The sequence below is a fragment of the Myotis yumanensis genome, unplaced genomic scaffold (assembly GCF_028538775.1).
Source record: "Myotis yumanensis isolate MYYU_CA2020_CCGP unplaced genomic scaffold, mMyoYum1.0.hap1 SCAF_12, whole genome shotgun sequence".
NCBI lineage: Eukaryota > Metazoa > Chordata > Mammalia > Chiroptera > Vespertilionidae > Myotis > Myotis yumanensis.
The window spans coordinates 43,062,481-43,085,642 of NW_027223763.1; the positions used below are offsets into that span (position 1 = coordinate 43,062,481).

Below are 23,162 nucleotides of genomic sequence, written 5' to 3' on the forward strand. Positions count from 1 at the left end.
GCTACCTGTGTGATTTTTAGAAATTATTTAACCTGTTCAAGCCTCAGTTTTCTCTTTTGTAAAATGGGAATATTAATTACACCTATCTCAGAGTTAATAGCTGAGTTTATATGAGTAATACATGTAAATACTACCACAGTGCCTGGCACACATTAAATACTCAATAAATTTTAACCATTATTATTAACATTCTTATGGAGTCATGGAAATTGCATTTAGATATTCAAATAGAAAGCTTACGTTTTATAATTAATTCAATTGTGTTCTTGGTAAAAATGGCGGTGGTGATGGTTGTGGTTATTTAAAATAAGCAAATAAAGAAAATAAGTGCAGCTGAAATGAATGGTATATGGGTAAGCAGAGGTTGCTAAGACCATAAATGCAAAGAATATTTTTAGGTTAAAGGCCTGAGGCACATAGCCAAAGTGCACATAAGAACTCTTTTTACTATCCTGGCTGTCTGGAATCATCTTTCTTTTGAACTCCATGTAACCACTGTAATGACTAAAAGGATAGGTGTGAGCTTGCTGGTTGGGTCGGTGGAAAAATTCTCTGAAGAAGTCTGTTCTCAGTTTATTAAGCCATTTAAAACTTTGCTTAAATTCTGAGCATTTTTTAAGATCTTACAGTTAGTTGAAAATATCTTAGCTATAATCTTGCCTTTGGCTAGCATTGCCAATGAGCTACCTCCAAACCATCTAATCAGTTGTATTTTCTTTCTTAGTGGAAATTGTGATAGCAGACTTCAGAGGTATATGATTGTGTGTGTAGAGGTCTGGAAAGGGATGGTGGCAGGGGAATGGAATTATTAAATATGCATCGGTCAATCTGTTGGCTTGGCTAATATTTTATAAAGCAAGGTTTTGTTAAGCACTAAAACTGTTATTTGAAAATGAAAAAAATAGTTTTCCTATGCAATTTCTTGTACTTTTATGTTAGAAATTTTTAATCTAAAATAATGCTTTATGAGAAAATATTTGTTAAAACCTAAAGACATTAAGTGGTTGAGACACGTTATTGAATTTCATTTAAATGTATGCAAATGAAAATCTTAAAAATAGACAAGGGGAAAATCTATAGATAAAGACCTTTTAAAACCTTGATGGTCTCACTAATTATAATATATTTATTTCCTCTAGATTCTATACTATAATATGGAAATTTTGCTTAATGAAAGCTGTCATAATGCAGTTTCTAGTTTGCAAACAAATACACATAGGATGAGGCATTCGTATGTAATTAAATACAGAACCATGATTCCTCTTCTAGCATTTACCAGCCATTAATTATATCTGCTCTCCCACCAACTACCACTACAACACACACATACTCACTCACCAGTTGACTTCACATATCTTCAAATGGAGTTTAGAGTTGTCATTTTGTAACTGATGGCATTTTCTTTTTGACAAATTGTAACATTTTAGAAAGATTTTTCTTCCTCTTGTCTTTCCTCTTTTTAAATGCTGCTAAAGTTAACTATGTCTTTAAAACAAAAACAGTTCCCCCGCATCCCTCCAAAACACACACACGCACACACACACACACACACACACATTGGGATTATAGACAGGTATTATTTTTATTATCTGTGAATGGAAATTAAATTAAGAAAAAGAAAATTTTGTTTTTCTCTCTGGTTTATGTTCTTTCCTCATTCTCTTTCCCACATGCTACCCTACCAGACGATGGGTGCTACAGCAGCTACTTCAGGAAACCTCCTTGCCTTCCTTTGTGACCAAAGGAAACTTGGGAACAATTCCTGCAGAAAGGACACAGCGACTAATACGAGAAGAGATGGAGGTCTGTGGTGAAGCGGCAGGGAGATACCCAAGCAACTATAATGCCTGGTCCCATCGCATCTGGGTTTTACAGCACCTGGCCAAGCTAGATGTCAAGGTAGGGAGTTTTCACTTCTGGCAGATTTTAGGCCAACGATTTTAGAGGAGTAGCCCTTCCTCTCTAGGTGATATGGCTCTATGCTTCAGGAGGGGAGACGCCTAATGGAGAGGAAAGAGCTAAGACAGAATTACTTGATCTGGGCTTAGAGTCTGGCCCTACTAGCTGTCTGTGGAAAGTAAGGCTTTAATGTTTTCATCTTAAAACAGGAGCTTTACTTTCTGCCTTGGTGGATTATTATGAAAATTACTTAAGTTAATGTGTGTAAAGTACTGGGCACCTAATAGTAGAGGCTCACTAAAATTTAGTTCTTTTCTCTGTTCCCCACAGAAAGGAAATGTAGGTGAAACTGGCTACCAGATTGCTAGGTCAACTCACCGCAATTTGCTCATGAAATAGTACTGACTGTGGTGTAAAGACAGAGCTTGCTCTCAACAAATTGAACATCTAATTGAGGAAGCAGATACCAACAGTTAGAAAGCAATGTTACATTTGCAGGAACCAGGGGAAGCTGCAGGTTCAGTGGGAGCACAGAAATTACTCCTCATCCAGGCTGGGCTCATGAGAGTCTGGAGGAATGATTGCAAGTTATCTGGTGGGTTGAGGGAGCTATTGCGTGCTTAGAGCCAGTCACTTTCGCTCCACGGCTTGGTAATGTGTGGGGGTTGAGGAGAGTTAAGGAAAAAGAGGAAGGCCAAGTCCAGGTGAGCTGTGAAGTCTTCGGAAGCTTTCCTGCCTAGATATGATCCTTTTATGGTGACATTCTCACAAAATCAGGAACTTGGGGCCAAGGTGAAATTCTTGGTTACTTTAGACCATCTGGTGTTGAAGACGGTGTGTTGACTCAGCTGCTTGAGTCCACTGCTAGGCTCACAATCCTAGGCTCACATGCTGTCAGCTAGCCTTGCCCTTGGGGAGACTGCTTTTCCTGTCATCACTGCCACTGTGGTGTCTCTTGCTCTCAGTAAAGAGTGCTGACATTGCAAAATCCCCTTTCTGCTCTTATAAGCCATTGAGCAAGGAGATCATGCTTTTTCCGTCAGAGAAAGTAATCATAAAAGTACCAGTAGCCTAGAGCAGCTTAAAAATACATATAAAATGAACTGGCCTTTTTTTTTAACTAGAAAATGCAAAGTGATTTCTTAAAGTGTTGATATCTTAGAATTGATGAGGTTATGGAAACAAGCATTAAAGAAATTGCTATAATCTTACTGAAGGTCAACATGTCTAATCCTGCAGTTCTGCCTCTAGGAATTCATGCTAAAGAAATAATGGGAGATGCAGCATGGTGTAGCAGCAAAAGGTTCCACTCAGTGGTCATGCAGACCTCATTTGAAAACTGCCATCAATTTGCTGTGTGCCCTTGAGGAAGTGTCTTAGCCTCTCTAATCTTCAGTTTCCTCATCTATAAAATAGGAAAGATGAAAATTCCTACTACATTGAGTGATATAAATTAAATGGGAGAATCCACATAAAGTGGCTATTCGCAAGTGCTTGTACTAAGCACTCAACAAACATTGATTATATTAAGTATGGATATTTGATAGATGAAAGTACTGTTTATAATTGTGAAAAACTAGTCTAACCCACTAGTAATGAGGGTTTAGTTACAGTCCAATCTATCACATGTTATAATATTTTGTTGTTAGTAAAATTGTATTTTGGAAGATAAGAAAAATGTTCATTATAGTTTAAGGATATAATACTAAATATGAGAATGGACCTAATATAATTTCTTAATATATTATTAGCATTGAATGTGATTTTAAAGTGTTTAGAACAGTGCCTGGCATATTGCAAGTGTTCAACAGATTATATATATATATATACACACACACACACACATATATATGTGTATATATATATATATATATGTATTACATACACATACACACAAAGTACTGTTATGGATATATTTTCTTGTATTTTTCTATAATAAGCATTTGTTAGCTTTCTATTCAAAAATGGTTAGAGAATAAAAAATGTTTATCAATGCTATAGAGTGGAGTTATGAGACGTTTTAATTTTCTATTTCATGTTCCCTGTGATGTTTGTGTGTTTAAGTGAACATATAGTTAGGTAAATTTTAAAATATTCTCATTTCTAGGGTGGGAGGGGAGGAAAGACAGTTGAGCAGAGGTCATTACTCCAAAAATGATAAATAGATATCCAATAAAGACATGAAAAGATGTTCAATATCCTGAGCCATTAAGGAAATGCAAATCAAAACCACAGTTTGATACCATTTCACACCAACTAGGATGGATAAAATTTAAAAGACAGACAATAACAAGTGTTGACGAAGATGTAGAGAAATTTGAAACCCTTATACTTTGTTGGTAGAAATGTGAAATGGTGTACCCACTGTGGAAAACACTTCGGCATTTAAAATCTGTTGTACTATAGCCTACATGTCCTGCTGCCTAATTCTTCAATAATGTAATAACCTTAAGATTAGTTTTGTTTTTTTCAGCTAGAAGTTTATCTGGTTCTATTTTGCTCACCTTTTAAATCTAATAAACAGTCTTGTTTTTTATTTCTTCATGACTCACCAGAGGTAGCCTCTATAATAAATTTATGTGGCTATGAATAAACTCTTTTAGGATTTAAAACATTTCACTGGTATAACTTAACCATCCTAGCAGGGAATAAGCTTATCCCTCAGTACTAGTCACTTCATTCATTAAATTGTTTATTCAGTCAGTCATAGAATACTTACATGTCCACTCTGAGGCCAGTGGATATAGGGACAGATAAGGATCTTAAAGAACTTGTAGGGTTTGATGGGATAAAAAAGTTGCACAGAAAATTCTATAATATATATGGTGAAACCCACAAGAAGTATGGAGGTTCAGAAGAGGAAAAGATTTCTTCTAGGGAAGAAAAGAGACTGTGAGAAGTGGAGAGGGATCTTGGTACAGGAGAAGGCATTTGCTTGGAACCTTTAAAAAACAGGTAAAAGAGCTTTTTGACATTGTGTTGTCTATATTGTTCACTGTTGACAAGTATGTCTTTTTTCCTTAGCTGGTCTGAAAAATCCTCTGATGGAACATGGTAGATCAATGTACCCATTTGCTGTTCAAGTTACTGCCAAATAATTAAATTTTTCATAAATGCTGATTTTCTTTTTTTTTTCATTCCATTTAAAATTGTTTAGTTTGCAGGATTGATAGCACAAAGATGTAAACAGTTCACTGCTGAATTTCATCTCATCTACCTTTAAAAAACTATCATTGATGTTAAGTGAGTTGAGATGAATAGTAAGTAATATTCAAGAACTCTTAAAATTTACTGTTACTCATGAGTCATGTTTTTGTACCAAGCCTTTAGAATTAAGTAGTGAGCAAAACAGACATGGTCTTTGCCCTCATGGCACTTATAGTGAAGAACAAATAATTACATTGAGTCTGTTGTGATAAGTTAGATATAGTAGAGGTTCATTAAATATCAAAGAAAGTTTACATCCAAGTAACCTCTGAATTTATATTTCCTTTCTATAGCATATATGTGTGTGTGTAAAATCTCCAATTACTTTATAAGGGAATGTCGAAACTAGCATTTACTGAGCTTCCACTCAGCAACAGTACTGTGTATACACTGTATACAAAATATTGGTAGGAATGGCATTGTCAAAAACACACACAAAAAGGACAATCAAAGCAAGGCATTAATGGAGAAATAAAAAAACTTGGGAAGTTTCTCTTCTCACCTTTCTTTCTTCTTCTTACAAGATTCTTCTTGATGAACTATCTTCTACTAAGCACTGGGCATCCATGCACGTTTCAGACCACAGTGGATTTCACTACCGCCAGTTTTTGCTGAAGTCTTTGACTAGCCAAACTGTGAAAGACAGTTCTGTGTTGGAGCAAAACCCTTTGAGAAGTGAGCCAGCCCTACTTCTTCCACAAGATGAAGCAGCAGCAGCTTCCACAGAGGAACCAAGGATAAATATTCCCCATCTTCTAGAGGAAGAAGTTGAATTCACCACTGATCTTATTGATTCCTACCCAGGACATGAAACCCTTTGGTGTCATAGGTAAGAGAAGGGAAAATCCATTTCTTTCATGAAGCTGTGTGTCCTTATGAGACCTACAGAGGTCTTGCATCTGATGCCTGCCTGCGTGGGTGAACATGTGATCTGCTTGTGGAACTTTGCCTCAGTGATTTGGAGGAGTTTGTGTAACCATATCCTCCTCACGATCATCATCAATAATTGTTTTCCTCGTGTAGATGTTTGCCTACAGCTTAGCATGGTGGTATTCACCCTTGACTGTACAACAGAATAATATGTTACTTCCAAACAAAAAACAAAAGTCTCTGCACACCTTCCTTGGAGATACTGATATTTAGCATATCTGGGATGCAGCACTGCCTTTTATTTTTAATATAAAGGAAAAAATCCTAACAGGGAAATAGGATATACAGTTAGACCATTCATTAGTCACTGAGACTAGCTAAACTTTATGCTTCAGACCATTATCCTATCTAATAATAGAGAAACATGGTAATTAGCCGTACCTCCGCTACCCTTCCCATTGGCTAATCAGGGTGATATGCAAATTAACTGCCATCCAAGATGGCGGCCGGCAGCCAGGCAGCTTGAAGCCAACAGGAGGTTTGCTTGCTTCAGTGATGGAGGAAGCCAACGTTCCCCACCTGCCTTGCCGGCCTATGAGCTTGCAGTTTAAGAAACATTGTTACAAATATAGAAGCTAAACAAAACCCCAGAAACCTGCTTTCAGCCAGCCGGGCCTCAGCCAGCAGGATCGCAACATTGTTTCAATTATAGAACAAACGCAAATCCCTGCTTTCAGCCAGCCGGGATCTCAGAGCTGGAGTGAGCAGGACCGTAACAGTGTGATAATTATAGAACCCAAACAAACCAGATACCTGCTTTCAGCAGCCGAGGCCTCAGGGCTGGAGCAAAGCCTCAGAGCTAAAGCTGGCCCAGAATAAAAAAGAACAAGAAAAAAAGGAGCGGTTGGGAGCTTCAGTCACCCGCCAGCCTGAAAACGGCCCTCAGCCCCTACCCCAGACTGGCCAGGCACCCCAGTGGGGACACCCACCCTGAAGGGGGTGTGACCAGCTGCAAACAGCCATCATCCCCTCATCCAGGCTGGCCAGGCACCCCAGTGGGGACCCCACCCTGAAGGGGGTGTGACCAGCTGCAAACAGCCATCATCCCCTAATCTAGGCTGGCCAAGCACCCCAGTGGGGACCCCCACCCTGAAGGGGGTGTGACCAGCTGCAAACAGCCATCATCCTCTCATCCAGGCTGGCCAGGCACCCCAGTGGGGACCCCCACCCTGATCCAGGACACCCTTCAGGGCAAACCAGCCGGCCCCCACCCGTGCACCAGGCCTCTATCCTATATAGTAAAAGGGTAATATGCCTCCCAGCATCAGAATCAGCAGAGCAGCGAGGCCTCCCAGCACCGGGATCAGCGTGACAGGGGGCAACGACCAAACCCCCTGATCGCCCTGCGGCTCTGTGTGTGACGGGGCGGGGCCACAACCTCCCTATCCGCCCTGCTCTGTTCGTGACAGGGGAAGGCGCCCCAACCCCCTGATCAGCCCTGCTCTGTGCCTGATAGGGGGGAGCTCCCCAACCCCCTGATCGGCCCTGCTCTGTGTGTGACAGGGTGTGGCGCCCCAACCCCCCCCACCCCCCCCACAGGCCCTGCTCTGTGTGTGACGGGGTAGAGCCATAACCTCCCCATAGGCCCTGCCCTGAGTGTGACAGTGGCGGCGCCCCAACCCCCTGATCGGCCCTGCTCTGTGGGTGATAGAGGGCGGCGCCCCAACCCCCTGATCCGCCCTGCTCTGTATGTGACAGGGGGCGGTGCCTCAACTCCCTTATCAGCCCTACTCTGTGAGTGACAGGGGGGAGCTTCTCAACCCCCTGATCGGCCCTGCTCTGTGCGTGACGGGAGAGCTCCCCAACCCCCTAATGGGCCCTGCTCTGTGCGTGACAGGGGGGAGCTCCTCAACCCCCTGATCGGCCCTGCTCTGTGCGTGACAGGGGCTGGCGCCGCAACCTCCCCATCGACCCTGCCTTGAGTGTGACGGGGCGGTGCCCCAACCCCCCAATCGGCCCTACCCTGAGCGTGACTGGGGGTGGCATCGCAACCTTCCGATCTGCCCTGCTCTGTGCATGACAGGGGGCGGCGCCCCAACTCCCCAATCAGCCCTGCTCTGAGCCCGATCAGGGGCTGCACCTAGGGATTGGGCCTGCCCTCTGCCACCTGGGAGCAGGCCTAAGCCAGCAGGTCATTATCTCCCAAGGGGTCCCAGACTACAAGAGGGCACAGGCTGGGCTGAGGGAACCCCTCCCCCCCGCCCCCCCCCCCCCAGTGCACAAATTTTTGTGCACCGGGCCTCTAGTCTATATAATAAAAGCCTAAGCGACCATTATGGTGGAACGACCAGAATGACCAGTCACTATGATGCACACTGACCACCAGGGGGCAGATACTCAATGCAGGAGCTGCCCCCTGGTGGTCAGTGCACTCCCACAGGGGGAGCGCTGCTCAGCTAAAAGCCGGGGTAACGGCTGGCGAGCACAGTGGTGGTAGCAGGAGCCTCTCCCACCTCCGTGGCAGTGCTAAGGAGCAGCAAGCCAAGCAGTAAGGAGCGGCAAGCAGGCCAGCGGTAAGGAGCGAGGGGTTCCGGGCTGCCAGAGGGCGTAGGCCGGGCTGAGGGACCCCACCCCAGTGAACGAATGTAGTGAACCGGGCCTCTAGTTAAGTATAATCTGACACTCTGTCTTTTGTGGTGTGTGTGTGTGTGTGTGTGTGTGTGTGTGTGTTTAAATAAACTATACTTGGGGTATGTAACACGATTTTAGAAAGTTCTGAGAGAGCGTTAGGAACTTCATAATTTGACTTCTGAGCACATTTGATAGTAAAGTAACTTCATGTTGGAATGAAGTCCAGGTATGGGAATCCATGATTTATTTTGGATCATCTAATTGGAGGCATCTTCATCTTTACAAATACAAATTCTACTTCAGGTCATAGGATTCTGTTTGTAGACAAAAGACTTGCCTGTGCTGGGTAGGAGATAGGAATTTTAAATGTTTTTATATTTTTAAAGTTAATTGAGATTTGTCTCCTTTTTTTCAGTCTAAATATAGTTAGAAGATGGAAGATAATGTCCCCTCTTTGGCACTTACATAAATATAGAATTTTCTTTTCTCTTACAAACAAGACACTCTTATTCCACATTTTCAAGAGAGAAGACAGATCTTGACTTATGTCATTTTGATGTTACAGATTTTTTTGTTGCTGTTTTATATTTAGGCATATTAATAACAAGGCTCAGATAATTTTAAAAATCTATTTGTGTTTGAGAGAGAGCTGGATTAATGGAGCAGAAACTGTCTTTGTTCATGTAAAGATTAATTGGAGTTAGTTTGGGGTGGGAGTGGGGAGAAGAGATAATTGGGACGGCCTATCTGTCTACAAGCTAGTGTTCTACTACAGATTCATTGCCCCAAGGAAGTTTATCTGTCCTTTAAGTTGTGTCCTCTATATGGTGGGTATGTGTTCCCTGTTTATTACAGGATATGCTGGGAAAATGGATAGTATTATCTTTTTAAGGGCTTAGAGTTGCTGATGTGATGATGAGATACAACAACCTGGAACCTATATAGTTTACCATATTGTGTAGAGTAGATGTACATCCCACTGCATCAGATTTTTGGAGATTAGGCACATGGATCTTCATTTTCAACAAATAAATCCACATGATTCTAAGGGCAGAAGACCTGCTCTCCTTAGAGGAAGAATAGCAACTGTGTCTTGTAACATACTTCACTCGGAGCCCAGCACATTCCTAATGCATGTGGATTTTTAATGAGATTGAGTGATGTATTTAGGGGAAGCTCACATGGTTTCTACATAAGACCAACGGCAGTAGATTGTTCTTATTAAAGAAAGTATTGGCTAGAGGCCATGGACTAAGCCTCTAGAGGAGCTATTTAATCCCTTTGTTTCAGAATCTCTTGTCTTTTGGGATATCAACAAGGTTTGTATTTTAATTTATTGCAGAGATTTGGTTTTGTATTACAGTTTACAAAGAATAGAACTTGAAGTGATTGTCATCATCTCAGTTAATGCTATTTAAAAACCTTTCTCACAAACCGGTAATGTGGACTTGTAAGGCTAGTAAAATACCCAAAGACTTCATCATAACTATTATTCCTCCTTTTGCCAGATATGCCTGGGTTATGAATGGAACAGTGAACTGAGTACTGTATGTTTTGAAATTATCAACTTAGTTTTTTGTTTTCCTTGAAAACCTTGACCTTGCGATGTGATCTTTTTTTCTCTATTCCCTCCCACTCCCTCCCTTTTCACAGGCGGCATGTTTTCTACCTTCAGCATCACTTAAGTGGTAGTTTTCCTCACAGTGTGACCCAGTTGTCAACTGCAGACAGCCCTGTGGGGACTTCAAGTGACTTGCACCACATCCCAACAGGCCCTCGCATGGCTCAGGCAATGGAAGTGGATGGATTGAGTGACTCAAGCAAGCAAGGCTATTCCCAGGAAACAAAACGCCTGAAGCGGACCCCAGCTCCAGATTCCGTAGGCCTGGAAATGGAACATAGGTTCATCGATCAAGTATTGTCCACTTGCCGGAATGTAGAGCAGGCCAGGTTTGCCAATGCATATAGGAAATGGCTGGGTACGTTGAGTCAATGAAAAAGGTGGACTATTCCTGCAAGGTTCTCCTTTTTAGTGCAATATTGCTTTCCTTTCTTATTTACATAGCTGCATGAACTGTCTGCTATTATTAGCTAACCATATATTCTTCATCTTTAGGTTAAAAGTCCAAAAAGGACCTTTCATTTTATTTATTTTGTTAAGAACTGGCATTCCTTTCGGGACAAAATAATTGTACTTCTTTCCTGCTAAACAGTGAGTCTTAATTTTCTTCTTTGAAACTTCTCATCCTTTCTGTTTCTATACTTGTTTATTTCTAAAAGAAGCCTGTTTCTAGGCTTCTCATTTGGTCCTCCTAGCTGGTTCAACACCTCCACCCACCTCGGTGCAATTGCTGGATAGACTAATTTTTTTAAAAATTAAAAATGTATGTTGTAGTTAAGCTGAAAAACAATACAAATGCAAAATTACTCAATCTAATTGTTGTTTTGAGAATCAAGTGGCCAGATGGATGGTTATGTGAAAATACAAACCATTTCTTTCTCTAACATGTTCTACAAGTTATAGACCAAGATAACCAAAGTCAGAGTGTTGGAACTTATATGAAAAACATGCTTCCAATGTAATCCATTTTTAAAATGGTTATTTTAAAAAATAATAATAATTTTAAGAGTTTATGTAATTGCAGTACTAGAAAATTATTTTTATTACTAGTTTTGATAGATTGTTTTTAACCTCAAATTTGGTATATGCCAAAAACATTTAGATCAATGCTTATAAAAATCAATTTTTAAAAAAAAACCTGGAATGCCATTTTTAGTTATTACTACTTATTTTCCTTCCAATTCACCATGAAAAATGGGAGAAATATGCATAGAAATATATCCATAAAAATCTGCCTTTTTAAAAATTTAAGTTATTGAGGATACACTGGATAAACTACAAAATTTTTATGAAATGACTATTAAAAGTTAACTGGCAAAAGCCAGGGAGACAGACTAATTTTGAAGGTTAATTCTTTAATCTTTATTTTAAAAAATAAAATAATTAAAAAACTTTAATACTAAACTTATCAGGGATGAGGTACCAAAGTATCCACCTTATAGCTATATTTTATCTTTTCAATAACAAGGGCTGTTTTTTTCAGGTTGGTTGGGCTGAGGGGGGAATTTGGGGAGTACCAGGTAATGTCTATTTTCCATTATTATATTTTCTATTATTATATTATTATATTTCCCATTCATAAGTGGTCTGTGTTCCTTATTTCCATATACCTTTCTCTTCATTGTCCTAGTTTGTTCCTTATTTTTTGTCACTTTCACCTTTGTCTGTTTTTTCTTATCTGTGTTATTTCAGTGACATATTCTGAAGATATTCTTCCCTATTTCCAATGAATTCCATACTCCATTAAACACATGCACACATGAAATATGAATATGAACTGCTCCTCTAAAAGTTCCTCTAGTGATGGAGGCTGTCTTGCCCTGTGTATGTAAAGATTGTGAGTCATAGTGGCAGAAACAATTGTGGCCACCATGCTTTGTCTGTTATCCTTTTTTCCTTGCTAGGTCACCTATGGTGCAAAGAGACGATGTAGGGAAAGGCAGACCTCCTATCTCACTGTTATGGAAACTCTGGAATTCAATGAAACATATTGCTGTAAGGGAAAAGAATAAGGCCTGTACTTGTGCATCATGATTTTGTTGAGTGGCAAAGTGTTGAGACTTAAGAACACTAGAAAAATTGTTCAGCCTGGTTGCTGTAGACAGAAGGTGCTCTTACCTCTTAGGGCAAATTATCCTTTTGTAGCTTTTACAGTATTTTAGTGAAAAAATAATTGTCATTATGAACATAATTCCATGGCCCTTTGTGTGCAAGGCATATTTTGAATCAAATACCTCAAGGATAAAACCATTAACTTGTGATCTTCAGCATCTACAGGGATTGAGGGGGAAATTACACAGAGATGACATGGGAGGTTCAACTCATTCCACTGATACATGTTGCCAAATTCTGGCCTCACTCAGTATTATCTTTTTTCTAAGCATCATTTTAAGTATCCCAACTATTAGGGCTTTTTAATGCTTTGATGTTAGAGTATTCAGGACGTGAATATAGACAAAAACCCTGTGAAACATCAGCTAAATTTTATAGTGCTCCACATTTAAAAAATACATATTTTTATTGATTTCAGAGAGGAAAGGGAGAGGAAGAGAGAGATAGAAACATCAATGATGAGAGAGAATCATTGGCTGCCTCCTGCATACCCCCTACTGAGAATCAAGCAATGCAACCTGGGCATGTGCCCTAACCGGGAACTGAACCATGACCTCCTGGTTCTAAGGTTGGCCTTCAACCACTGAGCCACACTGGCCGGGCCACATTTTTTATACCTTTCACAGAGTATCTTGCTCATCTTGTGAACTGTCTTCATCTGTTTTAAGTCTCTTAACCCACCCCTTTCTGAAGCCATGCAGTCCTTTAATATCTTGGTCTCTCGTCTTCCTAATGAAGTTTTAAGTAGGAGTGAAAATCAAACATTCAGAGGAACTGTTTGTATGACTTTTGTGTGCTGTTTCTAAAAATTTTATTTTTAAGTGTTCATTCACAGGAAAACCTGGTATTGTCCTATATGGTTGTATTTTTTTTCCTAAATGGTCGACACCTAAACTCACTGGCTGTAGCATAATATCTTTTTGACTGAATGAGCTCATTCAGTGGAAAGGATGTGTCTATTTTTTGGGATTTGTTAGTCTTCACTTACTTTGTATAAATATGTCATTGTTAAAAGATGGTTTAGGTTGACATACATTTCATCAAACTTTTACTGGAAGAATAGTAGGCCGTAGTACATCCTGTGGATCATGTATACTACTGACTGCAAAAAGCAATAAGATTGTCAAGATCTTCATCACCACCACTAACCCACCTTTTTTTTAATATACCTATTTTGATAATATGGTGTTTTCAAATTCTACTTGCACATTGTGAAGGTTTGTTAAATATGTATTCAATTAATGAATGATTAACTGAAGAGGGGAAAGATTGATCATGAGTGATAGAGTTATGATTGAGAAATTAATGAAGCAATGGGCTGTGAATGGATGATATATTCTAGCTTCATGATTCTTCAGTGGAGCTATTGCATATTGAATAAGTTAATTTTATACAGCTGCTTTGTCTATACATCCAAGAAGTATAGTTCTGTAATTACCAATTAATTGTACTTTAATACACACTTAAAAATCCTAGGACTAATGAAACCTGTTTGCATTAAGAACACTATTTTCTGTTATGATGTTGCAGAAAAATCTTACCAGTACAGCCAGAGCCACTGAGGGGCATCTGAAGAAATTCTCTAATTTTAAAGACTTGTTGATCAGTACCAGTGAATGCATAGTCATTTTGTACGTCTCCTTTCCCCCTCCCAAACTTGAACTGTGGACCTTTTAGATATTTCTTAAACCTCTGTAAGTCATTTTTTAAATTTAAGGATTTGATACTTCGTGTTCCCTTTTTCTTTTCTAGGTTTTAGCATTTTATTACCTTTTTGGAAACTATGGACACAGACTTTCAGTCATATTTCTTATGGTACGGTTCTAATTTTAAGTTAAAGGCTTCATGATTAATAGGACTAAATGTATACAGAATGTCACTAAAAGCCACTTAAATTTTCAGATAAGGGCTTATGTAACAAGATGTGGAAACACAAGTTCTTGGATTTGTATGTGGCATTTTGTAGGAAAGAATATATGGGGGTAGACCATGTGTCATTTAGTAGATATATTCAGGTCATATCAGCTCATGCTTGTTGAGACACACACACTGAGTGTGTGTTTGTGTGTGTGTGTGTGTGTGTGTAAAGAGAACTTTTAATATTGTTGAGAACAAGTTATCAGTCTAGTAATTTTATATAGCACAGATGGTATCTGACACAGGCGCTAAGTACAATTTGGGAGTGCAACTACCACTTGTACAATAATCTGTCTCAACCTCAGTTCCCTGAATTACAAAAGATGCTAAAGATTCAGTTAACAAAGGAAGTAACATATAATCTTTTTTTCCCATAAAGCTTTTGTAAGCTTATAGTTATTTTGTTACTAGAAAATTGTATTTTAAAACTTAAATATTTAAATTATGCTAGAAAATTTGAACAGCATTGTAACGACTGACCTTTTTGTCTTCTGAATAAATTTCTCAAATAGAACCATTGCAAATGCTGTCACTTTACAGACGTGCCGCTGCTTCCCGTGCTTGGGTGAACTCTGTCCCATGCTCCTGTTTAATGAAGTGCATTGAGGCTCAGGGATCTTAGGCAAATTCAGTGTGATGAAGGCAGTAAGCAGGAAAAATCAGCCCTGAGAATTCTACTTAATGTCACACAGTGTCTTTTAAAAAATAACTATACATACTGTGTTAATCCGAGTGCCTTTCTTACTTTTGTGGGGAGCAAGATTATATTTAAGTCTAATGTTTAGGTAGAAAACAGAACAGAAGTTTTATCAAACTGTTGATTGTGACTTATTCCAATTGCTAGGCATGGTTCCCATGGAGTATTTTATCTAATGAGATACTGATATGAGCAGATGTTATGATTTCGTTTGCATTTCATTAGTTACCATGTTTAAGCACCCTGCCAAGAAGAATCATTCTTCTGGGGGGGTTGAAGGCATCACATTTAAAGTATGGTATGTGCATAATGAAACATCAGCCTGGAACCCACGCAGCCTGTGTTCAAAGGGAAACTGGCTCCCTCCGCTGAAAGAAATGCAATATGATTGTCCTAAATGAATCTTTTGCCTCACTTTAAGAACTTTTAAGAATTACCCCCCAAATCCAGGCCTATATTAAGATAGTTGAAAGGAAAATAAATGGGAACTTTATCCTTTCAGATATTAGAGGAAAAGAAGCAAATACTGAGATGAAATTTCAAATGTGGCATTTTATGTACTTTGGGTATGGAAAGGGGAGGGATGGGAAGTCCATATTTCAAAATAGCAAATAATTTTTAATTGTAATTTTATAAAAATAGATAGCTAAGGATTCCAAAGTGCTTTTCAGAGGACTGTTGAGTAACATATTCCAGTAATATCTGTCATGTTCATAATTGAGACAGAAAACCATTGTGTCTGTTGGGATCGGGTCAGGGAAGCCTTCGGCTCCCAACTTTCCAGGCCATGTTAACGCTGTAAAACCAAACTCTTTGCTAGGAAAAAAGAGAGAGAGAGAAAGCAGCAGCTTTGTCTGCTCATGAAACCTTGTGCTTCCAAGAATATTCGCTATATATATATATATATATATATATATAGTTTGTGCTTTGAAGCAATAATATGGTCCACAAAACTAACCCTGGCATTTTTTTAAATTAGTCTATTATTATTCCTCAGGGTGTAGAAGATTTAGTAAATTTAGGACAAAATTTTATACTCAGTGGCAAAAAAGAAAAGGCAAAAATATACTAGATACATTACTACTTCTTGAAATTTTAGTGTACATAGTATTTTTTATGAACCACTACCAGTGCAGTAGCACATAGATGCTTCGTGACTGCCTCATTGTTCATCATGCTGCTTCAGTCCCTATGGCTCTATTATGAATGTTCTCACCTGTCTTCTCTGGAAACAATTATTTTTCATGTTTGACAGAGATAGGGGTGTTTCAGTGGACCTTTTCAGTTTTTGGAAATCCTATTGAGGAAAATTATTACTGTTTTCAAACTAACTGACAACTGTTTTGCTTCCTAAAACTTCAGGTTCCCTAAAAAGTGTTTTTGTGCAGACCCTGTACATGTTCAATACATTGCATAGTACTCTGTGCCTTGTAGGAATACAACAGGTCAGAATTGTTAAAGACCAGAAAATTGAAACTAGCTTATCTCTGTCTTCTCACCATTGTCCATATTCTTAGTTTTAGGAGAAATAAAGTGCATAAGATACATAATCAGGTTCAAACATGTAAGGCAAAGATTGCAAATGAAACTTAGGTACTTTTAAAGCATATGTGTATGTGTGTATACATATATATGTATGTACATTTAAATGAGATTTGGAACTTGAATTTATATCGTGGTTTTACAAAGAATTTTATCTAAAGATTTTTATTTTCATATTTGCTTACAGTGCTCCTGTTTAAAGGCTTTTTTTTATTAGACCAACTCCCTCAAGCAAAGTTGGGACCCTAACACAAATACCCATTTGCCTGAATTAATCAGATATTAGTGTAAACGCTATTACGTCTTTGGTTGCTCAAAAACCATGATTTTCTGGCTTTTCTTCCATATCAGTACGGAATCAGCCTTAATTTTATGTATAGCAGTCAGTTTCCTCAAAGTACTATGCACCATACTTCAGATGGCTGTTTTTGTCTTTATAAAGTAATCAATAATAAATTTGAGGTTTCTTAATGTCATAGGGATGAACAATTTTACATGTCCAGTTGTTGACTCATACAGCATTTTATAAAAAGTGCTCATACATTATCCTCCCTCACAAATGTCATCTGGCATTTGGAGCAGGTCTTTTTTTCTTATTGGTTAAAGAATGAGAGTAGACAGTGCAGTCATCATAGGTGCTCGATAAATAGTCATTTATTGATCTATCAAAAGAACAGCTTTCAGAAAGGAGACTGTTGTCATCTTTCACTGAGGAGTATATTTGTAGAGTAATATATGTTTGAAACTGAAAAATTACATCATTGGACATGAATTTTCAGGCTTATTTAAGTTGGCGTTAGTAACGTAATGAAACTATTGTTCATGTACATTGGTCTGAAGATAGGGGATGTGGAAAGTTTAAGTAGTTGTTTGTGCAAGGCACAAGAATAAATGCAGTTGTCTTCGTGGGCTGCTGAACTCTCGAGAGAACTGCTGTAGTCTTCTGCAGTCAGCGTCTATGTTGGTATATCGAGTATTACCTGGTTTAGATTCTGCTTATTTCTCCCTAAATCTTGGTTGCTTTCCGATATCTTAAAAGTGGTAATGGTAAAATATTAAATAATTGCTTGCTGCTTTTCTCAGAACATCTTTAAAATAAGGGAGACATTTTTATGAATGATAGAGTAGCTTCAGAATCTGCTCATTGTGGCTTTCAGAGCATTTTTGGAATGCTCTGTAATTCCAGTGGAAATTAGAAACAGATTTAAGCAATTAAACATTCCAGCCTGAGCTGTGAGGCGCAGAGTGTGTAGCATCGTTGTAATTGGGTATTGGCTCCCGAAGAGGTTCCTGATGCATGACTGTGAGGCTGGCTTCTGACTGGGTGACCACAGGCAGTATTGTGTTCTGGTGTGTGTTGTTCCTCGGGAAATAATGGAATGTGCACTAGATTAACTTGTTTTTAAGTTGGACAGGATAAAAGTTGAGGTATTATAAGTATGCCAAATATTTATACACTCAATTATAAAAACTAAAAAAAGAAAGGAGAAGAAAATGATGAAAGGGCAATGATTTTTTTTTTTCGGTAGCTTCTAAATTTTTTTAAATGCAAGTCTCTTGGACACTAGGCAGTTGCTTAAACACCGATAGACTTTAAGGGATAGTTCTCAGATACTATATTCTGCTATTAGAATTCACCATGCGTATTAATTTTACATTGCTTGAAGATTTTTTCCAAAAATGGAATATTTAAATAAGGTGCAGTCAATATTGTGTTAAGATTCTGTTACAGGTTATGGTTAAATAGACAAGTTACATATAGGATCTGTGGTGCAAGGTCAGATCCTGGGCATTAAATAAATGTTTGGCTAATTTATTTTCCCAAAGATACTAATTGTCTTCATTCTGATTGCACTGCTGTTTAAAAAAATCTGTCCTTCTCCACCCCCTAAAAAAGTCATTGAATTTCCTTCAGTTCTCACCATATAGTAATTGACACTTTTAAGGTTATTTTATGAATTATTTTTATACTTGAACTGTATACCTTGCAGAAGGATAAAAATAAATTCTGCAGTAATGTGTGTGCAGAGGGTGCTTATGTGTTCTGGGAGTCAGTACTCCACAGTGCTTAAAGTATGCTAAGTTCTAAGGCTAATGTCATAATTAGATATTGCCTACATCAGCTCTGTCCAATAGAAATAAATGTGAGCCACATATGTAATTTTTAATTTTTTAAAAGGTGAGATTAATATTTTTATTTAATCCAATATATTAAGCATATTATCATGTAAGTATGTAATCAGTATACAAAATTATTGAGATATTTTACCTTTTTTTTTTTTTAATTCAGCATTTGTACTCAGAGTGCATCTCAGTTCTGACTAGCAACATTTCAAGTGCTCCAATAGCCGCATTTGGCTACGGGCTACTATATTGGACAGTGCAGACTCATAGGGTACAAAGTATGACTTTATTTTAAATTGGGAGATGGTAAGGTAGGCATGAAATTATGGTACTTTAGTATATTTAGAAAAGTATCTAGTACAATTATCCACTCATTTTCCTTCATCATTTTAAATTTGCTCTAGAAGTAGACTTACCCTGTTTCAGTTTGCCAAGCATTACATAAGGAAGAAGAAATTCCATTCCATGTAAAATACCATGATATGCTACTTATAACAACACGTTATCAATAACACATTTTTCAGTGTGTTCACTAAATTCTGTCCTATTTCTTCAAAATAATAGCTTAAATTGCATGGTAATTGTATATCTGTACCTATTTTATTTTTATATATTATTCTTATAATACAATAATGTGTATTAACAAACAGCCCTAGAATTCTGATCTTCCTATGCAGCTGTCTTCTAGTACTTACTTGTACACTTACTAAGTTGTGATAAATGGCAGAAAAGTAGAATGAACCTTTTTTTTTCTATTAGATTTGTTTTTATCATGTGATCACCATGTACCAAGCCAGCTATAAATTACTGTATTTCTGTAGAATATGGAAAATAGTGTTTATGTCTTATCTTTGCTAAATGTTTGCAGTTTCTAAGTAAACTTCTCATCTCCTGAAATGAGTGTTGTGTGATTTTATTGTTACTTGCAGTGGTGGTTTAAACTCCAGTCCCGTCCACCAGCCTGTCCTGTGGAACTGCTGTGATGGTGGAGTGGGGAGGGCTCTGAGCTGTTGTCTAAGTGACCAGCGAGTTCATTACCAACATTTGCAGAAAGAATAAAAAATGTCATTTGTGTCTAGGATATAAAAGAAATGTCAAAAGCAAATTAGTAAATTTGTCACCGGTTTTAGAGTGCATTAACAGTGACTATTTGACTTATGCAAGTCATTATAACTAGGTATGCTTTTTCAATATTTCAAATGAAGTTACTAGCAGGGAATGAGTCAGTTATTTTAGTGTTATACCCCATGTATTTTTAATCTGGAGTCTCACTTATATATACAGGGTGTTCCCCAAAAAATGTCTACACACTTTATAACAGCTGATAGCTCAATTTTGAAAATGAAATATAGTTTAATAAACAATGCCTTTATAATTGTTCAAACTTTGTGTATAATTTATTGGGACACCCTATATTAGAAGTTAGATACACGGCATTCAGAATTACTTAGGTGGTAGAATACATGAAGAGACTGAAAAGTATTTGATAAAATTGACACTTCTTTATTCAGATTTTTAAAAATATATATTTTATTGATTTTTCACAGAGAGGAAGGGAGAGGGATAGAGAGTTGGAAACATCGATGAGAGAGACATCGATCAGCTGCCTCCTGCACACCTTCTACTAGGGATGTGCCCTCAACCAAGGTATATGCCCTTAGCCGGAATCGAACCTGGGACCCTTCAGTCCGCAGGCCGACGCTCTATTCACTGAGCCAAACCAGTTAGGGCTTTATTCAGATTTTAAATGTTTTAAAAGGCTGTTTTGTGGAAAAGACCTTTTATAACTTTGTCCCATGACTATTTACGATTATGTTACAAATAATGTACTACTCTTAACTGCATCTATTTTTGGTAGGAAACAGGATATAGAATATATTTTGCATCATCTCAAAGTACCACAAACAGTTTTTAAAACCAAGACAGTCTTGATAGTAACCAGATTATATAAGATACTTGACTACAATTAATATTAGTCAAAGCTTCTCTAGGAAATGGGATGTTTCTTGAAAGATAAACAATAATAACAGAGGCAGGATGATACACTGGCCAATTAGCAGTTGTCTACAGTTAGTACCACTTTCCTCATGTTGGAAGCTCAGATTTTTCTTTTGATGCTCTTTTTTTTTTTTTTTTAAGGTGAAGAAGTGGTGCTTTTTTTTTTTTTTTTTTAATGGCCTGGCACCTATATTCTCCCACTCTAAAAATGGCTAGGTTGGGCATCAACTTCATTTGAAGTTACAGTATGCTGTCTTTTTATGAAAAGTATAGTATCATTATATGTGTCTTGTGTCAAACTAGAAGTTGAAAAGAGAAGCATTAATGTCTGTAGTATCATTTCATGGATTCCTAGCTGCCAGGAAAAATTCTTTACCACTCCTTAATTATATGAAAAACAGACAAATAATATTTTTGAATTTACACTTTGATCAGAATCCTCTGATGATATAAAAAATTTTGTATTCAATTCCTCTTATACCTCTCACAGTAATTACAGTCTGCTTTCAGTGTAGGGGAGCTAACTGTTCTGAAATGGCCATCCATCATATTTTTATAGTCTCATATTTCTTAAATTGCCAGTGATCTCCCTAGACACGCTGTTGAGAACATCTGAAGGGGGTAAATAAATGAGATTGGTACAGTATCAGTCACCCCATTTGTTTTATTTTCAAGGAAATTTTGTAATCCTACCCTCTAGTAAGGTCCCCTGAAGCAATATTAATCACCAGTTCTCTTTTGTTTGTGAGTGGGGACACATCTAACTTGTAGCATTGATCTCATATGTGCCTTATGTTATTCCACAAGCTGTAGCATTTATAGGAGTAAAAATCAAAATAAGAAATTTGGTAAATTGGAATTTTCCTACAATGATATACTATGAAGTCATAAAAACAATATATATAAGTACATGTAAAAAGCAAATTAATTTTTATTTTTTAAATCCTCACCTGTGGATATTTTTCCATTGATTTTTTAGAGAAAGGGAAAGACAGAGAGAAACATCAATGTGAGAGAAACACATTGATTGGTTGCCTCCTGCAGGAGCCCCAACCAGGGCCTGTGCTGGGGAGGAGGCAGCAATCCAATGCCCTTGACTGGAATTGAACCTGGGACCTTTTGGTCTGCAGGCTGACGCTCTGTCCACTGAGAAAAACTGGCCTGGGTGCAAATTAATTTTTTAAAGCAAGTTATAGAGGACTGTGTAAAGTAAAATTCTAATTTAAAATTTTTAAATTCCCATTTCCAATATGGCATAACCAACACACCTACTGAATACAACTAAAAATGTTGGAAAAAATACTAGATATCATCAAAGTTTCTACTGAAACTGCATGACACCAATAGAAAAAGTCTTAAAAGTAACTGAAGATAAAAGACATTAAACCAATAGCTGACTTCTTATAAGCAACATTTAAAATTAGAAGACAGTGGGAATGAAACATTCAGTGTGCTAGAATTGTGTAACTGCCATTATAGAATTCTAAATACAGGGGAAAAATTCTTTGAGGAATGAGGGTAAAATAAACACATATATATACCTATATATGATGTCGTTCATGTAAAGTTTTAAAAATACATGGTAAAATCTACGAAGAAAGCAAGAACATGATTATTGTAAAGATCTGGACAGTGGCTGCATCTAGTTGGAGAGAAATGGCACCATGACTAAGGATGGGCACAAGACGGGGAACTTCTGGGATGCTGTCAGGGTTCTTTTCTTGAACTGAGCCATGGGTGCTTCTTTTACCTATACGTTATCTCACTGTTATAGTCGCAATAAAAAACATTTTTTAATTTAGGGTATAAAGTTATTTTTAAATTAAGTTACCATATTTATGGACTAGACAGCATATAAAATATTTCTCCCAAATTGATATATGGTCAATATAATCAAGATTTCAGTGAAATTGATAAACTATAAAATTTATATGGAAGTGAAAGGATTTAAAATAACCAAAACAATCTTGAAAGATGGTTTTCAATAAAAGTATAGTAAACAAGATTGGTTTGTTATAAGAATAGACAGACAAATGGGACAGAATAGACTTTAAAACAGTGATTTTAAATCTGTGTAAAGAGCTAAGAACCATGTTTAAAAAACTGAAAGAAAATGAGAACTATGTATCACAAAATAGAGGATATCCAGAGATATTTTAAAAGGAATGAAGTAGAAATTCTGGAAAGCAGTGTTGAATAATTGTACAGTTATTGTACTAAAAAAAGCATACAACCTACCAATTAAGCTTGTTGGTATTTGCCAAAAGGATTCAAAAACTTAATGTAAACACAAAAACCTGCACACAGATTTTTATAGCAGTTCTATACCATAACTGCCAAAACTTGGAAGCAATCAAAATGTCCTTCAGTAGGTGAATAGATAAGTAAACTGTGGTATATGCAGACAATGGAATATTTGTACTAGAAATGAGCTATCAGGCCATGAAAAAGCATGGAGGAAGCTTAAATGTACATTGCTAAGTGAAAGAAGCCAATATGAAAAAGTCACATAGTATAGCCTTTCAACTGTATGTCCTAGAAATG

The 23,162-nt window shown here is 37.6% G+C and overlaps 1 protein-coding gene across 1 annotated transcript in view; it reads left to right on the plus strand.

Moving 5' to 3' along the window:
- PTAR1 (protein prenyltransferase alpha subunit repeat containing 1) overlaps window positions 1-19,517 on the plus strand; it is a 53,893-nt gene extending 34,376 nt beyond the window's left edge. Inside the window, exons 5-7 of the mRNA XM_070431524.1 lie at window positions 1,686-1,899; window positions 5,631-5,935; window positions 10,261-19,517. Coding sequence (XP_070287625.1) covers window positions 1,686-1,899; window positions 5,631-5,935; window positions 10,261-10,603 — 862 coding nt within the window. The 3' untranslated portion in view covers window positions 10,604-19,517. The remainder of the gene's footprint in view (window positions 1-1,685; window positions 1,900-5,630; window positions 5,936-10,260) is intronic.
- Window positions 19,518-23,162: the final 3,645 nt, after the last annotated feature.